Genomic DNA, 14,003 nt, shown 5'->3' on the forward strand with positions numbered 1-14,003 from the left:
GAGGGAGGGAGGGAGGGAGGAAGGAAGGAAGGAAGGAAGGAAGGAAGGAAGGAAGGAAGGAAGGAAGGAATTCTTACTACAAAGAAATAAACATAAAATAGCAATTTCTCCCAAGGTTAAAAGATGCAAATTAAACAGTCTACACGGAGACCAGTATAATGCATTCTAACTCTTGAAAGGAAGTGACTGATCAATTTTCATTTATTGAGTGATCACTAAAGAGACATTGTGGGGTTGGGAAGATGGCGCAGTGGGAAATCCAAGCTTCCTATGCAAGCCAAGCAACCCGAATTTGATCCCCAGAACCCACATAAAGGTTGAAGGAGAAAACCAGCTCCATAAAGCTGTCCTCTGAGTTCTTCTACACTGTGGCAGGGATGCCCCCCTCAACATACACAATAATGATGACGATGATGATGATGATGATGATGATGATAGTAATAGTAACAATTTAAAAAGGAATACCCTGTGATGCTGCAAAATCATCAGGTGCACTGGAATCTGTTGCCCACTGAATTATTCTCATTACAACCAGTTACAGCACACTATACGCAGCACTTAATTCCCACGCATGCACTGCATGTCACACACAGAGACACTTACCCATACTTATCTCTTGCTCTCCACCAGTGCACGTCATTCTTTTCCAATATGATGTACTCTTGGCCTCTCTCTAACCTGAGGTCATGTGCTTCTGTTGCCTGGAAATCGTACATTGCCACAACTATCTCTTCACTGTTATCGTCTTCTTCTGGGGGAACTGGTGGAGGAGGCCTTCTCTAAGCAGAAAAGAAACATCTGCAAGTTCAGCATCTGTGTGAAACTGATTGTGAAGCAAAGCAGTAAAACACTAAGACTCAGGCATCACCACAGGGTAAAACAGAAACCTCAAGCCTAAGGTGAGCCACCTACGGTGACCTGGTGAACCCTCCAATGTTCGACAGTGTTAGTGCTACTGCACTTCGTGTGGAATTTAAAATATAGGAGAGAAGAAAAATCCGCCTTACACATTGCAAGCTTTTTTTGTTTTTCTGTGTCAGAGATAGTTTTCCAGAGAGAGGCAAGAGTGCCCTGTCAGTAGACACCAGAAGGAATGATCCTTTATACCTCCTTTGTATAAAACTCATGCTTAGGATCTGGCACACACTTTCTTATTTATCTTGACAATGCTGCCATGAAGTAGATTATTGTCTAAGTCCATGTTACAACAGAGGCAACAATGGTTTAAAGAGCCCACCCAAAGTCACTCACATCAGTTCATATTACCTAAGATCCTGACTGGGGCATGTTTTTCCGCCAGAGCCCACTCCTCAAAGGCCTATCATTAAGTCACTAAAACCATTACTTTATCATAATGTGGCCTTTTTTTTTTGGTCTTTTTGAGACAGGGTCTCCCTGTAGCCCCAGCTGTCCTGGAACTCACTATGTAGACCAGACTGGCCTTAAACTCACAGAGATCTGCCTGCCTCTGCCTCTGCCTCTGCCTCCCAAGTGCTGGGATTAAAGGCATGTGCTACCACACCCAGCTTAATGTGGCCTTTTTAAAAAAAAATTATTATTTTTATCTTATGTGAATGAATGTATTGTTTGCCTGTATGTAAGTGCACCCATATCATGCAATGCCCATGGAGGTCAGAAGAGGGTACCTGTTCCCATGGAACTGGAGTTATGGACAGTTGTTAGCCACCACGTGGGTGCTAGAAATCGAACCTGGGTCCTGTGCAAGAGCATATGATGATAATGATCACTTAACTGCTAAGCCATCTCTCCAGCCCCATAATATGGTCTAAAGCCCCATAATATGGTCTAAAGATATTCCTTTAAAATATCACACCTCTCAAATGACTACTTAAGCCAGTCTACAGGCAAATGCTAGGGCTGACAGAACCCCACATGAAAACATGAAATCTATGCAACTAAACTGATAATACTTGACATTGGAAATACTCAAATGAGCTACAGAGCATCTGCTTCTAGGGTGGTCCTGGGAAAAAGCAGCATCACATGAATGAACATGAACATATTCAATACCCTGCAAACCTTTCTGAACCACACAGGAGACTCACACACCTAACTCCCAAAGCAAGAGACCACTTACCTTCTTTTTTTCTGGCGCTGGGGGGAGTACTTTTCTTACACCTGAAAACACCAATAAAAGCAGGTCACAATGTTACCTGCCAAGACTTTGATAAAGATAAGATACTGATGGGGGAATAGGGAAAGAGCACACAGGCCAACTTCCTGGCTTGCATGGGATCTCCATATTCCCACCAGTGCATCACCCAGGCTCTCAATTGCACTGTACAATTAAAAACTAAACTGGGCAGGGGCCCAGTGAAGTGAGCACTTAGCCCAAGGCCCTGGGTTTGATCACCAGCACCACAAAAAAGTAAATGAATAAACACATAAATTGGACTACAGGAGTCTGTCCTTATCTGTGGCTTCAGTTTCTATATTCTCAGTTATTCCAAATTAACCACAAATGAAAATATCAAATGGAACAACTCACAAGTTTTCATTTGTCTCTCTTCTAAGAATTATGATAAAATCTTTCTAGGTCCAGCTCAGACCTTCCCAGGATGTGACTATCTCTTTGTCCAGCACGTCTACACTGCATTCACTAACTGCCCCAGGAAAGTTGCTGAGAGGGTCTGATTAGGCTCGTGCTTTTCATTTTAGTTTGGTTCTCTGAAACAGTCTTGCTTTGTAGCCTACAGGGGACTGGAACTCACTGGGTAGCTGGCCTTAAACTCTCCAACCTCCTGCTCTTGTATTCAGAGTGCTGGGGTTACAAGCATGCATCATCACACATGGCCCACATTTTTTTTTTATTTTTGAGACAGGATCTCCTGTAGCCCCAGCTGGCCTGGAACTTGCTATGTAGACCAGATTGGCCTCAAACTTAACAGAGATTCACCTGCCTCTGCTTTCTGAGTGCTGGGATTAAAGGTGTGGCCCACAGTTTTAAAAGATTCATTCTAAACTGATTCCAATGTTACAATCAAAGTTTCTCAAGGATACTTTAACTCCATAGAATCCCACTGCTAAGTAAATACCATCATTCTCATGAGCCATACCAACCTTGCACTTTTCTAGATAGTGTACTATAGTTCAACAAAATCAAAATCACATCATTTTCTCACAGTACCGATAACATGTTTACACTGAGTACAGTATAGTTAGAGAATGAGTACTTACTACTCTCAAAAAGATTGTATTTTTCACATCCAGGTGCTAGTTTTTCCGTTTGTCTACAGCACTGGTAACTTCCGTCTGCCCAAAATTTAGGATGATATTTAATCATAATATTATTGTTGTTCTTTATTTCTGTAATTCATAGACACATTAATGGTTAGTGAACTAAAACAGACTAAAGAACTTTGGTAAGTGTCCTAGTCACTTTCTATTGCTGTGATAAAAATCACTGACCAAAACCAACTTGAAAGAAAAGGGTTCATTTTATCTTACATCTCCTAGGTTCCTCACTGAGGGAAGTCAGAGAAGGAATTTGGGGCTGAAACGTGGAGGCAGGAGCTGAAGCACAGACCGCAGAGGAAAGTCTCACTGATTTGTTCTAACCTGTGCTTAGCCTGCTTTCTTATACAACCCAGGACCACCTGCCCATGGGTGGCACTGCCCACAATGGGCTGGGCCCTCCGATATCACTCAACAATCAAGAAAATGCCTCACAGACATGTCCACAGGTCAGTCTGTTAGAGGAAATTCCCCAATTGAAGTTCCCTCTTCCCAGGTGTGTCAAGTTGACAACTGAAGCTGTTCAGCACAGTAACTGTCACTTATTATTTCTTCCTTGATTATATATTTATTACAACAATTCCATCATAATAGTATAAAATTCAGCATTCAGAAAAACTCAATGGTTCTTCAACTCCTCACTGGGTTTTTTGTTTGGTTTGGTTTGGTCTGTTAAACACTCTTGTGAGCATAAGTGACCACTGCAACTCCATGACAGATCAATGTAAAAGTCAGCCCCCTACCCTTGTGTTCCTTAGCAGAAGCAAGGGGACTGTGGAGAACAAACTGCCCATTTAACATGTCATGAGCATATCAATCTGTCTACACCAAGGACTGATGACACAAGCAGTTTCTTAGAAAATACCAAATCTTGCTGTAAAAGCCTGTGCTTTCCTCACCTTCAACTACATTGTGCATTAAATGGGAATATGCTTTCTTAGAAAATACATGCAACTATAAAGAATCAGATTTTTAAGGGGGAAGTTGTCTTCCATATTTTGATTTCACTTAACTCAACTATTCTTGGAAAAACACTCTTTGTAGATTAAGTGATTATAAATGCAAGAGATATATTATCAATATGTCTGTTTTAGTGATAACGATGTTATTAGACAGAGTACATGAGGTTTTACCTTCTTTTAACTTCTTCACCCACCGGTCCCTGCTTTGTGGACTAGGTGCAAAAATGTAAAGTGTATTAGCATCATGAACAACCTAAAATAAAACAAAAGATGAAACCAATGACAATACTTAGACATAGTACTTAGGTCCAGCAGAGCCCTTGATACTACAAGCATCAATAAATGATTCTCAAATGAATAAAATCAAATCCATTACTTCAGACCCAAAGAACCTAGGTTCCTTAGTTACAAAAAGTTACATCAAGTAGGATACATATTCTGGAAAGGAATTGGGAGTGTTGTGTATGGGCATGAGTGTCCATGTGGGTGTAAGTACACATGGCGGGGGGGTCATGCATGATGTGTGCATGTATGCATGGAGACCAAAGGACAACCCTGGGTACTAATTTCTTAGGGACCATCCACCTCATTCATTGAGACAGGGTCTCTCACTGGCCAGGAACTCATCAAGTAGGCTAGGCTGACTGGCCAGCAAACCCCAGGAATTTGTCTGTATTCGCCTCCCCAATATTGGGATTACAAGCAAAAACCACCACACCAGGATTTTTTTTTTAAATAAGGGTACTTGGGATCAAATTTAGGTCCTCAAGTACTTTGAGCTATCTTCCAAGCCCCAGGATTATATTTTTATAAAAGGAAAAAGATGTTTCACTGATCTTGGCATGCTTTCAATTTAATTAACTAAATAAAGTTCCTTAGATGATCTTGGGGCCTAAGGGCTTATTCTAATCAAGTACTTTTCTAAATAATACTTTAGATGAATGGCTTACTCTCTAAAGTATGTCTCCCATCATTTCTTTTTGCACATCAATAAACGGAGTAGCTAGCTTTCATCAGCACTGACTCCTACAGCTTTAGGCTATGTGCTTTGTAGTCAGTTACTCAATCAATCCTAACATTTCCACTTTACAGACGAGGAAAGGAAGGTCTAGCTGAAGTCCTCCATTCCTGTATAACTTCAGGGGGTATCATATCAATAGTGGGCACTGCAAATGATGTCCCTTAACACTGCCCCACCTAACTGTCCATCACCACCTAGCAATACAGAAACCCAGGGTTTGGATTTGTACTCCTGAGTACAGGCTTTTAAACACTTTTAGAGATGAGCAATTTTTATGTTAGTAATAAAATAAGCCTGCAAAAATTAACCTGGGAATTTTGCCATTGTTCTGGGACTTTATCTCTAATGGTCAGTCATGAGGCAGAAATACCTTAACTGAGCAAAAAGTAATGCATTCTGTATGAACCTCCCTTCACCACCACAATACCCATTAGACTTAAAAACAAACTTCCATCTCATTGGTCAACAACTGTTCCTGCCCCTGTTGAATATATCATTCCTTCCTATTCATTTCAATCAAATGCCTAAACTCCAAAAACCATGAGAACATCATTGAACAAATAATGATACAGACCATTCAGCACTTTGTTGGAACTACAAAAAACACAAACATGAATCAAACATGAAGTGTATTTCTAAGATATATATAGAAATGCCTTATTACAAGACAGAATGTGAGAAATGATGTCAGAGATAAGGCACTAAAGGGGATGTGGAGAGACATGTTTTCGTATTTGCTACATGATTCATTTTCACACCTTACCCATATTTGATCATGTAGCTAACTCTGTATGAAAGAATGAAGCCTCAAGGCACCATGAAAACCATCCTGAATTGACACAAACATGTCTGGAAAGAAAAGCTAGAGCCTTGGGCCTTCTAAAACCTGCAGTATATTATGATAATTTGTCCAGTGCAATAATTTATTGACTTACTATATTAGTCCAAGCACTTTACATATGCTGCCTTGCTTAATCTATATAGCAACCAGGATCTCTATTAGTGAACTAAATCTAGCTTAATCTAGTACATAGCTAACATGGGACATTTTTATATTAGTACCAGAAATTTCTAGAAATACTGCCTCCAACTAATAAACATATAATTTTGGCATCCTGGGTAGTTTAGATTGTCTAGGGAGATTCCAGAAGACTAGTCTCCTTTTCGGCAAAACCCAGTTTACACCATGTGCCATTTTCCATGGATTCATGTGAGCAGTTCCTGAGACTGGGTGAACATGGAAGCCAGGGTTCTATTGGGAGTCCTGTCTTCTGGTGAGCTGCTCTTCAGCAGTGGAGGTCTACATGGAGGAGAGTTTTGCAAACTTCCCTTGAAAGGCACAAAAGCCATTTCAACAAGGAAGAAATACACTCAGTAACACAACTCAGTAGTTGCTCAGCCCTCCCTATTTAGGTCTACATGCATGCATTCATGTACTTAAGGAGATGTTTTTTCTTCTCTTTGCAGTGTTGGGGATCAAACCTAGGACCTCACATAGGCCAGGCAAGGGATCTACCCCTTAGCTACATCCCTAGCCCTCTCAACAGACTCTTAGAGATACTGTAGGTATAGGGAAATAGCTACAGTGTTAGATAAACAGATCAGGGTTTAAATTCCAGGAAGGCCACGCCACCTCAAGGGAACCCCAGCTGCCAACAGAAATGACTTCTGTAAGCAAACATGAAGGGGTAAGCTTCTGGAAGCTGGGTCTTCCCGCTCTCTCCACCCTTCCTCAGGAGAGGAAGAAACCTCCCTTTTCCCTTTGAAAAAATGTCTGATTCTTTTTTCCTAGCTTGTTCTGAACTTGGTGCAAATTTTTGCTTTTTTAAAAAAGTATAGTTTATTTATTATTTATATTTTATGTGTATGAGTATATTGCCTGCATGTGTGTAAGTGCACCCATGTCATGCAATGCCCATGGAGGTCAGAAGAGGGCATCGGATCCCCTGGAACTAGAGTTACAGACAGTTGTTAACTGCAATGTGGGTGCTAGGAATCAAACCCAGGTCCTCTGTAAGAGCAGCCAGTGCTCTTAACTGCTGAGCCATCTCTCCAGCCCCACAAAATTTTACTTTTAAGATATGAAACTAAGGACTGGAGAGATGGTTCAAAGGTTAAAAGAGCATACTGTTCTTTCAATTCCTAGCAACCACATAAAGCAACTCACAGCCACCTTGTAACTCCAGCTCCCGGGGGAATCCAACACCTCTGGTTTCCATAAACACCTGCACTCACATGCACATACCCACACATGTACACATATAATTAAAAATAAAAATAAATCAAAAAATAAAGAAAAAAAGATGTGAAACTAGGATCTCCACCTCTTTGGCTATAAAAAGGCTGTTGTTTTGGCTTTTCAAATCTTGCCAAGGTTTAAAGTACACAGTGAAAGCTCTTTTTGATTAAATTTTAAGGTGTTTTGAACTGCCCTTAAATTAATTCATCTCAATAATTTAAAATGGTTCAAGGATGGAATGTTTTCTGTTCTATTTTTAATCTTCATTCTTAAAACCAACTCAAAACTTACAAAATGAATCTTTCCCTTCAAAATAGTCTAATTAGAAAAAAATCCTAATTCTGGGTCCAGAATCATGAGAACCACAGCTTTCTGCAACTGCCTACCACCCCATTAAATAAAAGATCCATCGGAAGCACAACAGGAGTGGGGTCTTTACTAAGCATCAAATAAAATAGCACTCATAGTCACACAGGGACACACACTCTAAAATCCATTCACACACTCAACCAAGCAGGTTCAAACTGGGCTCACTTCTAGTGCTGGGTGGAAGGCCCAGCACTGTCAGCAGCAGTATCAAGAGAGGCAGCTATAACAGCAACTACCAGCCACCTTGCTCTTCACTCATCACTCAGTTATTATATATGACCTCAGTGAACCTTCACACCAACCTGATCAAGTGAATACTATTCTTCTTTTCATTTTTCAGAACAGAAAAAAGACAGAAAGGTAAGTAACTTACAGAAGGCCACAGGGCAATAAGAGGAAAGTTGAGCCACTTGTCCTCAGAGTTATCTCACTGAGAGAATATCAGATATGAAAAGAAGAATGCAGAAAAGGAAATTGAAAATATAGTCCTTCCTTCTTTCCTGTTGATGTCCACATAATGGCAAATAACCTAGATGTGCCAAATTAATGAATGTACATTTCAAATATAAATGGTAATTTCACAGAAACTGTTAAAAAAAACCACCAAAACGCCATGTCAGTACTGCCCTGAAGGAGAATTTTGCAGCTTGCCTTTCCTCCTGGTAAGACCATAGCCTAGGTAAAAGAGGACTTTCACTTGAGAGGTTCATTGCTTAATGGAAAGCAGGGAAGTGTCTTCAATCAGAGAAGGGGGTGGCTAGGTACTAGAGGGCATCCTGTACTACCTGAGGTCAGCCCTAGAATGTCAGGGCTCAACTCCACACTCCTAGGTCCTTAGGGCAGGTGAGCAACAAGATCCTGGTTATAAACGCAGAGTAGTTCATGGATGGTCATATCCACCCTCCTTAGGAGGAAGAAGAGGTGAGTGATGCTAGATCACAGGTCTGCTGGCTGCATCTCCCCCTGAAATCAGGACGCTGACTTTGCTCTCCTGCTCCCTAAGACAAAAACTAATAAAACGTGTTGCGCAGTTTTCTCCTTCCTCCTTACAGTTGTGAGCAAGTTCAGAGCCTTGATCCCTAGACCAAGGACAACCCTGAATTACAGCTTAGTCTTTATCATGCTTTTCTCATTCTTGGCACACAGGCCTAGGCCAGGCTAGGCTAGATCATGTGGTATGGAGCTTGCCCACCCCCCGAAAACCTATAAGAATCAGAACCCCCTTTGTTCTTTAGACCTGAGGGGACTTTCTCGCTCTTCAGGTCCCCACTGTACTGATAATCCTGCAATGCACTAACTCTCTTAATAGTCAATATTCTCTTCTCTCTCTCTCTCTCTCTCTCTCTCTCTCTCTCTCTCTCTCTCTCTCTCCCCCCATCCCCCCCATCATGATGCCTGTGGCATGCTGCTATATCTCTCCTAATTGTTCTCCTATGTGAAAGACCTCATCATGGCTGGCTATACCCATGGGCCTGTAACTCTCCTAATAAAGCTCACCTCATGAGTAATTCTGTGTCAGTTCCTTTCAATGAACTTGCTTTCTTTTCTTCTTTCTAATACATGCATGTGCTTGGCTGATTTTTCCTTCACAAAATGGCCCTGAAGAAGTCATTTATCATCAGAGAGCCCTACCTTCCTTAGTCATAAGCAAGAACAGTACATTTACTCTCTCTGTGTAATAGGATCTTTGTATAGTTTCATCAACATACATGGTAATTAATATTACCTTTTCCTCCAAAGCAGCCTCTTCATTTCATTTCTGTTTGAAAGCAAATCACTTTTGCTACTTGCCAACTCACCTGGAACGGGTATTTATTTTGGCAGGGGATGACACCGTCATCATTCTTCACTATTTCCACACACTTGATTTTTGAAATATCAATAAACCCCTTTCTGTATTTTTTCTGTAAAAAGAAAAAAAAAGAGAAGATGCATTATAATCCTGAGACATGAGAAAAACATTTTAATGACTACATATGGCTTATGAAAGTACTGATTCAAATTACGATCATTTCAGGATCGGAGAGAAAGCTCAAAGATAGCTCCGTAGGTAGAGCACTTGTCTTGCAAACCTGAGTTTAATCCCCAGAAGTTTGATAGAGTTTAATCCCCTATTTTACCTAAGTAAAACTAGGTCAGCATGGTGGCATATGCTTATAATTGCAGAGCTAGGGAGGCAGAGATAGGCAGATCCCCAGGGCTCAGTAGAGGGGTGCCTAGCACAAATGACAGGTTCCAGGCCAATGACAGATGCTTTCTCAAAACAAACCAACAAACAAAATAAAAAATAAAATAAAATAAATAAAAGGGTGGACCCCCCCCCCGAGGAACAATACATAAGGCTGTCTTCAGGGCTACATACACACACACACACACACACACACACACACACACACGTGTACACTTGTACACACACACACACACATATACTCACAAAATTACAATTTCCTTAATAATTACATAAATTGTTTCCTTTCACTGTAAAAAATTGTTCAAAATATTAATACTAATGACTATAATGAAAATCATTAAATAATTTCACTTCTAAAGATGAACTTGTTCTGTCCTTGCCTAAAGAAAAAAAATCAAAAACAAAACGGTCTGAAACAGAACAGGCTCCCTTTTGCTGCTGCCTTCTCTCCCAGACATGCCCTTGTCCAACATCTTGACAAGAGGGCTCATTTAAGCAAAGACCAAACCCGCGGAATTCTATTTACTGAGTCACAGGTGCACACTCCAGCCAACCGTGCATCCTCCCGTGTGGAGGCACGTCGCCTGGCAGCAGCAGGGTTCAGAGCAAGCGATGGGAGGCGGGCTGTCTGTAACCACACACAGCTCCACTTGGGACTATAGTGTTGGCTGCTGGACTTCTCTTTCCCTACATCCTCTCTTCCTCTCTGATCACTGCAGATCTGCCTGCAGCAATGACATAATGGCCTATCAGGACCCACCCACACATTAACCTCTCACCTCGAAATTCATTCTGGAGAAAATCCAGAAGAATACAAGTAGTGCAAGGAAACCAGTCACACACATACATGAAAAAGGACCACAAATACAGTGTGGAACAAACATTTGTTAAGTAATATAACTGGTGCACTTCACACAAAAAGTCTTCCCAAAACTACTATTACATGTTTTTAGTATGTATTCACATGACAAAAGAGGAATGAAGAACAGAGTTGTATACCCCTAGCATCAATCATTGAAAATAACTTCATTTAAACTGGGTGGCATAGGCCTGTAATCCCAGTTACTCTGAAGACTGAGGAAGGAGGATCAAAAGTTCAAACCCTGCCAGGGTATACAATGAGTTGAAGGCTAACCTGGGCAACTTAATAAAACCCAGTCTCAAAAGAAGAAAAAGAAAAGAAATGGGTGTGGGGTAGAGAGAGCCCATACAGCTGGGGTAGAAAGCCTGCCTCTCAAGTGCAAGGCCCAAGTTTAATTACTTCACCCAAAGCTCTGCAATCTTTCCTCAGGCCACAGTCTTTGGGTTCTCCATGCAACCTGCTCTACATCTTCAATGACATCAGACTTTCACACCTGCCCCTACTCAGGCCATCAGCAGCTTCCATCACACAGGTGTCCTCCACAGCACCTTCTCAATCAGATTTCCATGATCCACCCCTTCCATCCTTCTTTCCTCCCTTCCTCCTTCCTTTTTTACCTTCTCTCCCTCTTGTCCTTCTCTGTACCTCCCTGATATTTGTGTCAGTCTTCAGGTCTATCCCTAGCCCTTTGAAAGCTGGCTGTGACTCCCTTGTCCTCTCCACACCTAGCTGGGCCTTTTCTGCTGCTCTCCAGTCCTGTGTATCTACTCCAGAGGCCACCAGCACTGCCAGACCGGCATCCCTTTCCCACTCCCTCCTCCGGAGGCCCATCTCCCAGTCTGCTTTATCCAGAGGACAGCAGCCACTCCAAAGGCAAGTCCTTCCCTGTCCCTCTTGCAGTTCAATGACACTGTAAGGTGTCACCCTCTCTTTTTTTGACCCTGTCTCTAAGTAAAAAGAACACAGCAGTTGAGATCTGCAGCTGACACTTCATTCCATGTTCACAGCATCCTGACATGTAAGCACCGAGTCTCCTTAGTCTATAAGTGACAAATTTGTGGCTCACACAGGCTAAAGGCAGTCCCTGAAGCTTCAATTGCTACCAAAGCCCTCTGGCCCCTGGGATGCCCAGCTGCAGAGGGTGAGGGGGCAGGGACACTTGGAATCCTCCAAGCCTGAGCCAGAGCAGGGGAGGAACAAGCTCTCTGGCTGTTCTCTTCCAAGGATTTACTTCTGTCTGCAGACACCATCCAAACATAACACTTTCCCTTGCCTGGGGAAGATTGGCTTCAGTCTTCTTTTAAGAGAGTGCACAGCTCTTACTTCCCTCCCACCCACTCCATCCTCAAGCACTTGCAATCTGCAACACCCACAGTTGGCTAGAGGCTGGTGGCAACCTCAAAAACTGACAGCAATAGCCAAACTCAATGCACTTGCTGGGCCACCTCTGCTTTCTGAGCAGGAAGGAGCCAACATCTTCTCCCTTGGTGGCTCTATCTTTGGGTCATTCTGCTTTTCCGTCTCTTCTTTCTTCTTGATTTCTCAAACAATACCTGTCTTGTGCCAATAATTTTGTCTAGGAAAAAAAAAAAACAAAAAACACAGGACAGGAAAAGCTCCATTTCCTGCACATGCAGTCTCCCAACTGATTGTCCAGAGAGTTTTCAGCTCTCACAGTTACCCTGCAAGGTAAGACCCATTTTACAGATAAAGAAACTAAGTAGCAAGCCCCAGCTTACCTGTGAGAGAGACTGATACAGAAACCACCATACCATGTACTAAGTGCTGCATATAAAAGAGATAGATGCCAGAGAACACAGTGAACCTATGGCTTCTTCGTCAGAAGTGGGATGACAGAGAGAGAAACCCCCACAATTGAACAAGAAAATCATATTCCTACATGACCCTGCTATCCTCGTCTGTAAAATGGGAATAATAACACTATCACCGCAATAGGGTAGGTATGAGGATTAAGTAAGCTAATGCTGCAGAGCTGCTTAAAAGCATGTCTGGCTCAGAGTACTGAACTTGGAATTATTTTCTAAGTAAAAAGAGCAAAAGCAGACCAGTGTGACTGAAAACCCCCCGGGTGCAGAAGGCAAGTTGGAAAGGTGACCAGGGGCCAGCTTGGAAAGAACGTGCTGCATGGTGTTTAAGTATCTGCTCAGGCTGGGCTACCCATCCTGCTCCTGGGGTGAAATGGCTAGATCGGCATCCTTCTACTAAAAAGTCACCTGTGTTCACTATAGAAACTTTAGAAAAATACTAAAGGCACAAGAATCCAAAGAGCCCTAATCCACCAATCCCAGAGGCAATGGCTTTTGACACCTCAGGAGTTTATCAACACTGCCCTTCACACTGCCGCTGGGGGGGGGGGGGGGGCACTATTCTTGCCTGCCAGCTCACCAGTTCTGCAGCAGCAGGCTAAAGTCTGATTCCAAGACATCCATCTTCATTCACACCTGTCACAGCTACTACAGGCACATGTAAGAGGTTGGTCACTCTATAGAAAAAGTAGGGATGTCTGATACTGGATTAACTTAAATACCCTAAATTCATGCTCTAAGAAAATTTCCTAATGTGCTAATATTTGGATTTTCTGATCCAAATATCTTCCAGTAAAACTGGCAGTGGTGGTGGGGAGACACAGCTCAACACAGCCACCAGTAGCCTGAGGACCTCCACCCAGGTAAAGCCAGATCCTTGACTACACTGTAGAAAAGAATTTCAGGACCAGACAGAGTGGAGCAAAGTTAGCTAGCTTATTAATTAGAGGTGCTAATACACACTTAAGCTTTAAGTATGGAGACAGAGAACAAAAGAGAGAGAGGAGGAAGGGGAGGAGGAAGAGAGGGGGAGAGAGGAGGGGAGGAAGAGAAAGAGGGAAGGAGAGAGAGGGAGGGAGGAAAGCTGGGAGAGAAGGAGGGAGAGAGGGAGGGAGGAAGGGAGAGAGGGAGGGAGAGGGAGGGAGAGAGAGGGAGGAAGAAATTACAATAGCATTGTAGAATCTAACAGTTTATTGGTTGGACAGAAGAACTGAGAGAGAGAGAGAGAGAGAGAGAGAGAGAGAGAGAGAGAGAGAGAGAGAGAGAGAGAGGAGAGCG

At 42.4% G+C, this 14,003-nt stretch overlaps 1 protein-coding gene across 3 annotated transcripts in view; it reads right to left on the reverse strand.

Moving 5' to 3' along the window:
* The window catches only part of Tec (tec protein tyrosine kinase), a 130,234-nt gene that overhangs the window by 24,250 nt on the left and 91,981 nt on the right, over positions 1-14,003 (reverse strand). For all 3 annotated transcript variants that reach the window (XM_008837702.3, XM_029565710.1, XM_029565709.1), the window contains exons 3-7: positions 9,646-9,750; positions 4,389-4,470; positions 3,199-3,327; positions 2,099-2,139; positions 604-779 (exon numbers count right to left, since the gene is read on the reverse strand). In XM_008837702.3, coding sequence (XP_008835924.1) covers positions 604-779; positions 2,099-2,139; positions 3,199-3,327; positions 4,389-4,470; positions 9,646-9,750 — 533 coding nt within the window. The remainder of the gene's footprint in view (positions 1-603; positions 780-2,098; positions 2,140-3,198; positions 3,328-4,388; positions 4,471-9,645; positions 9,751-14,003) is intronic.

The sequence above is a fragment of the Nannospalax galili genome, unplaced genomic scaffold (assembly GCF_000622305.1).
Source record: "Nannospalax galili isolate Female #2095 unplaced genomic scaffold, S.galili_v1.0 scaffold318, whole genome shotgun sequence".
Lineage (NCBI taxonomy): Eukaryota > Metazoa > Chordata > Mammalia > Rodentia > Spalacidae > Nannospalax > Nannospalax galili.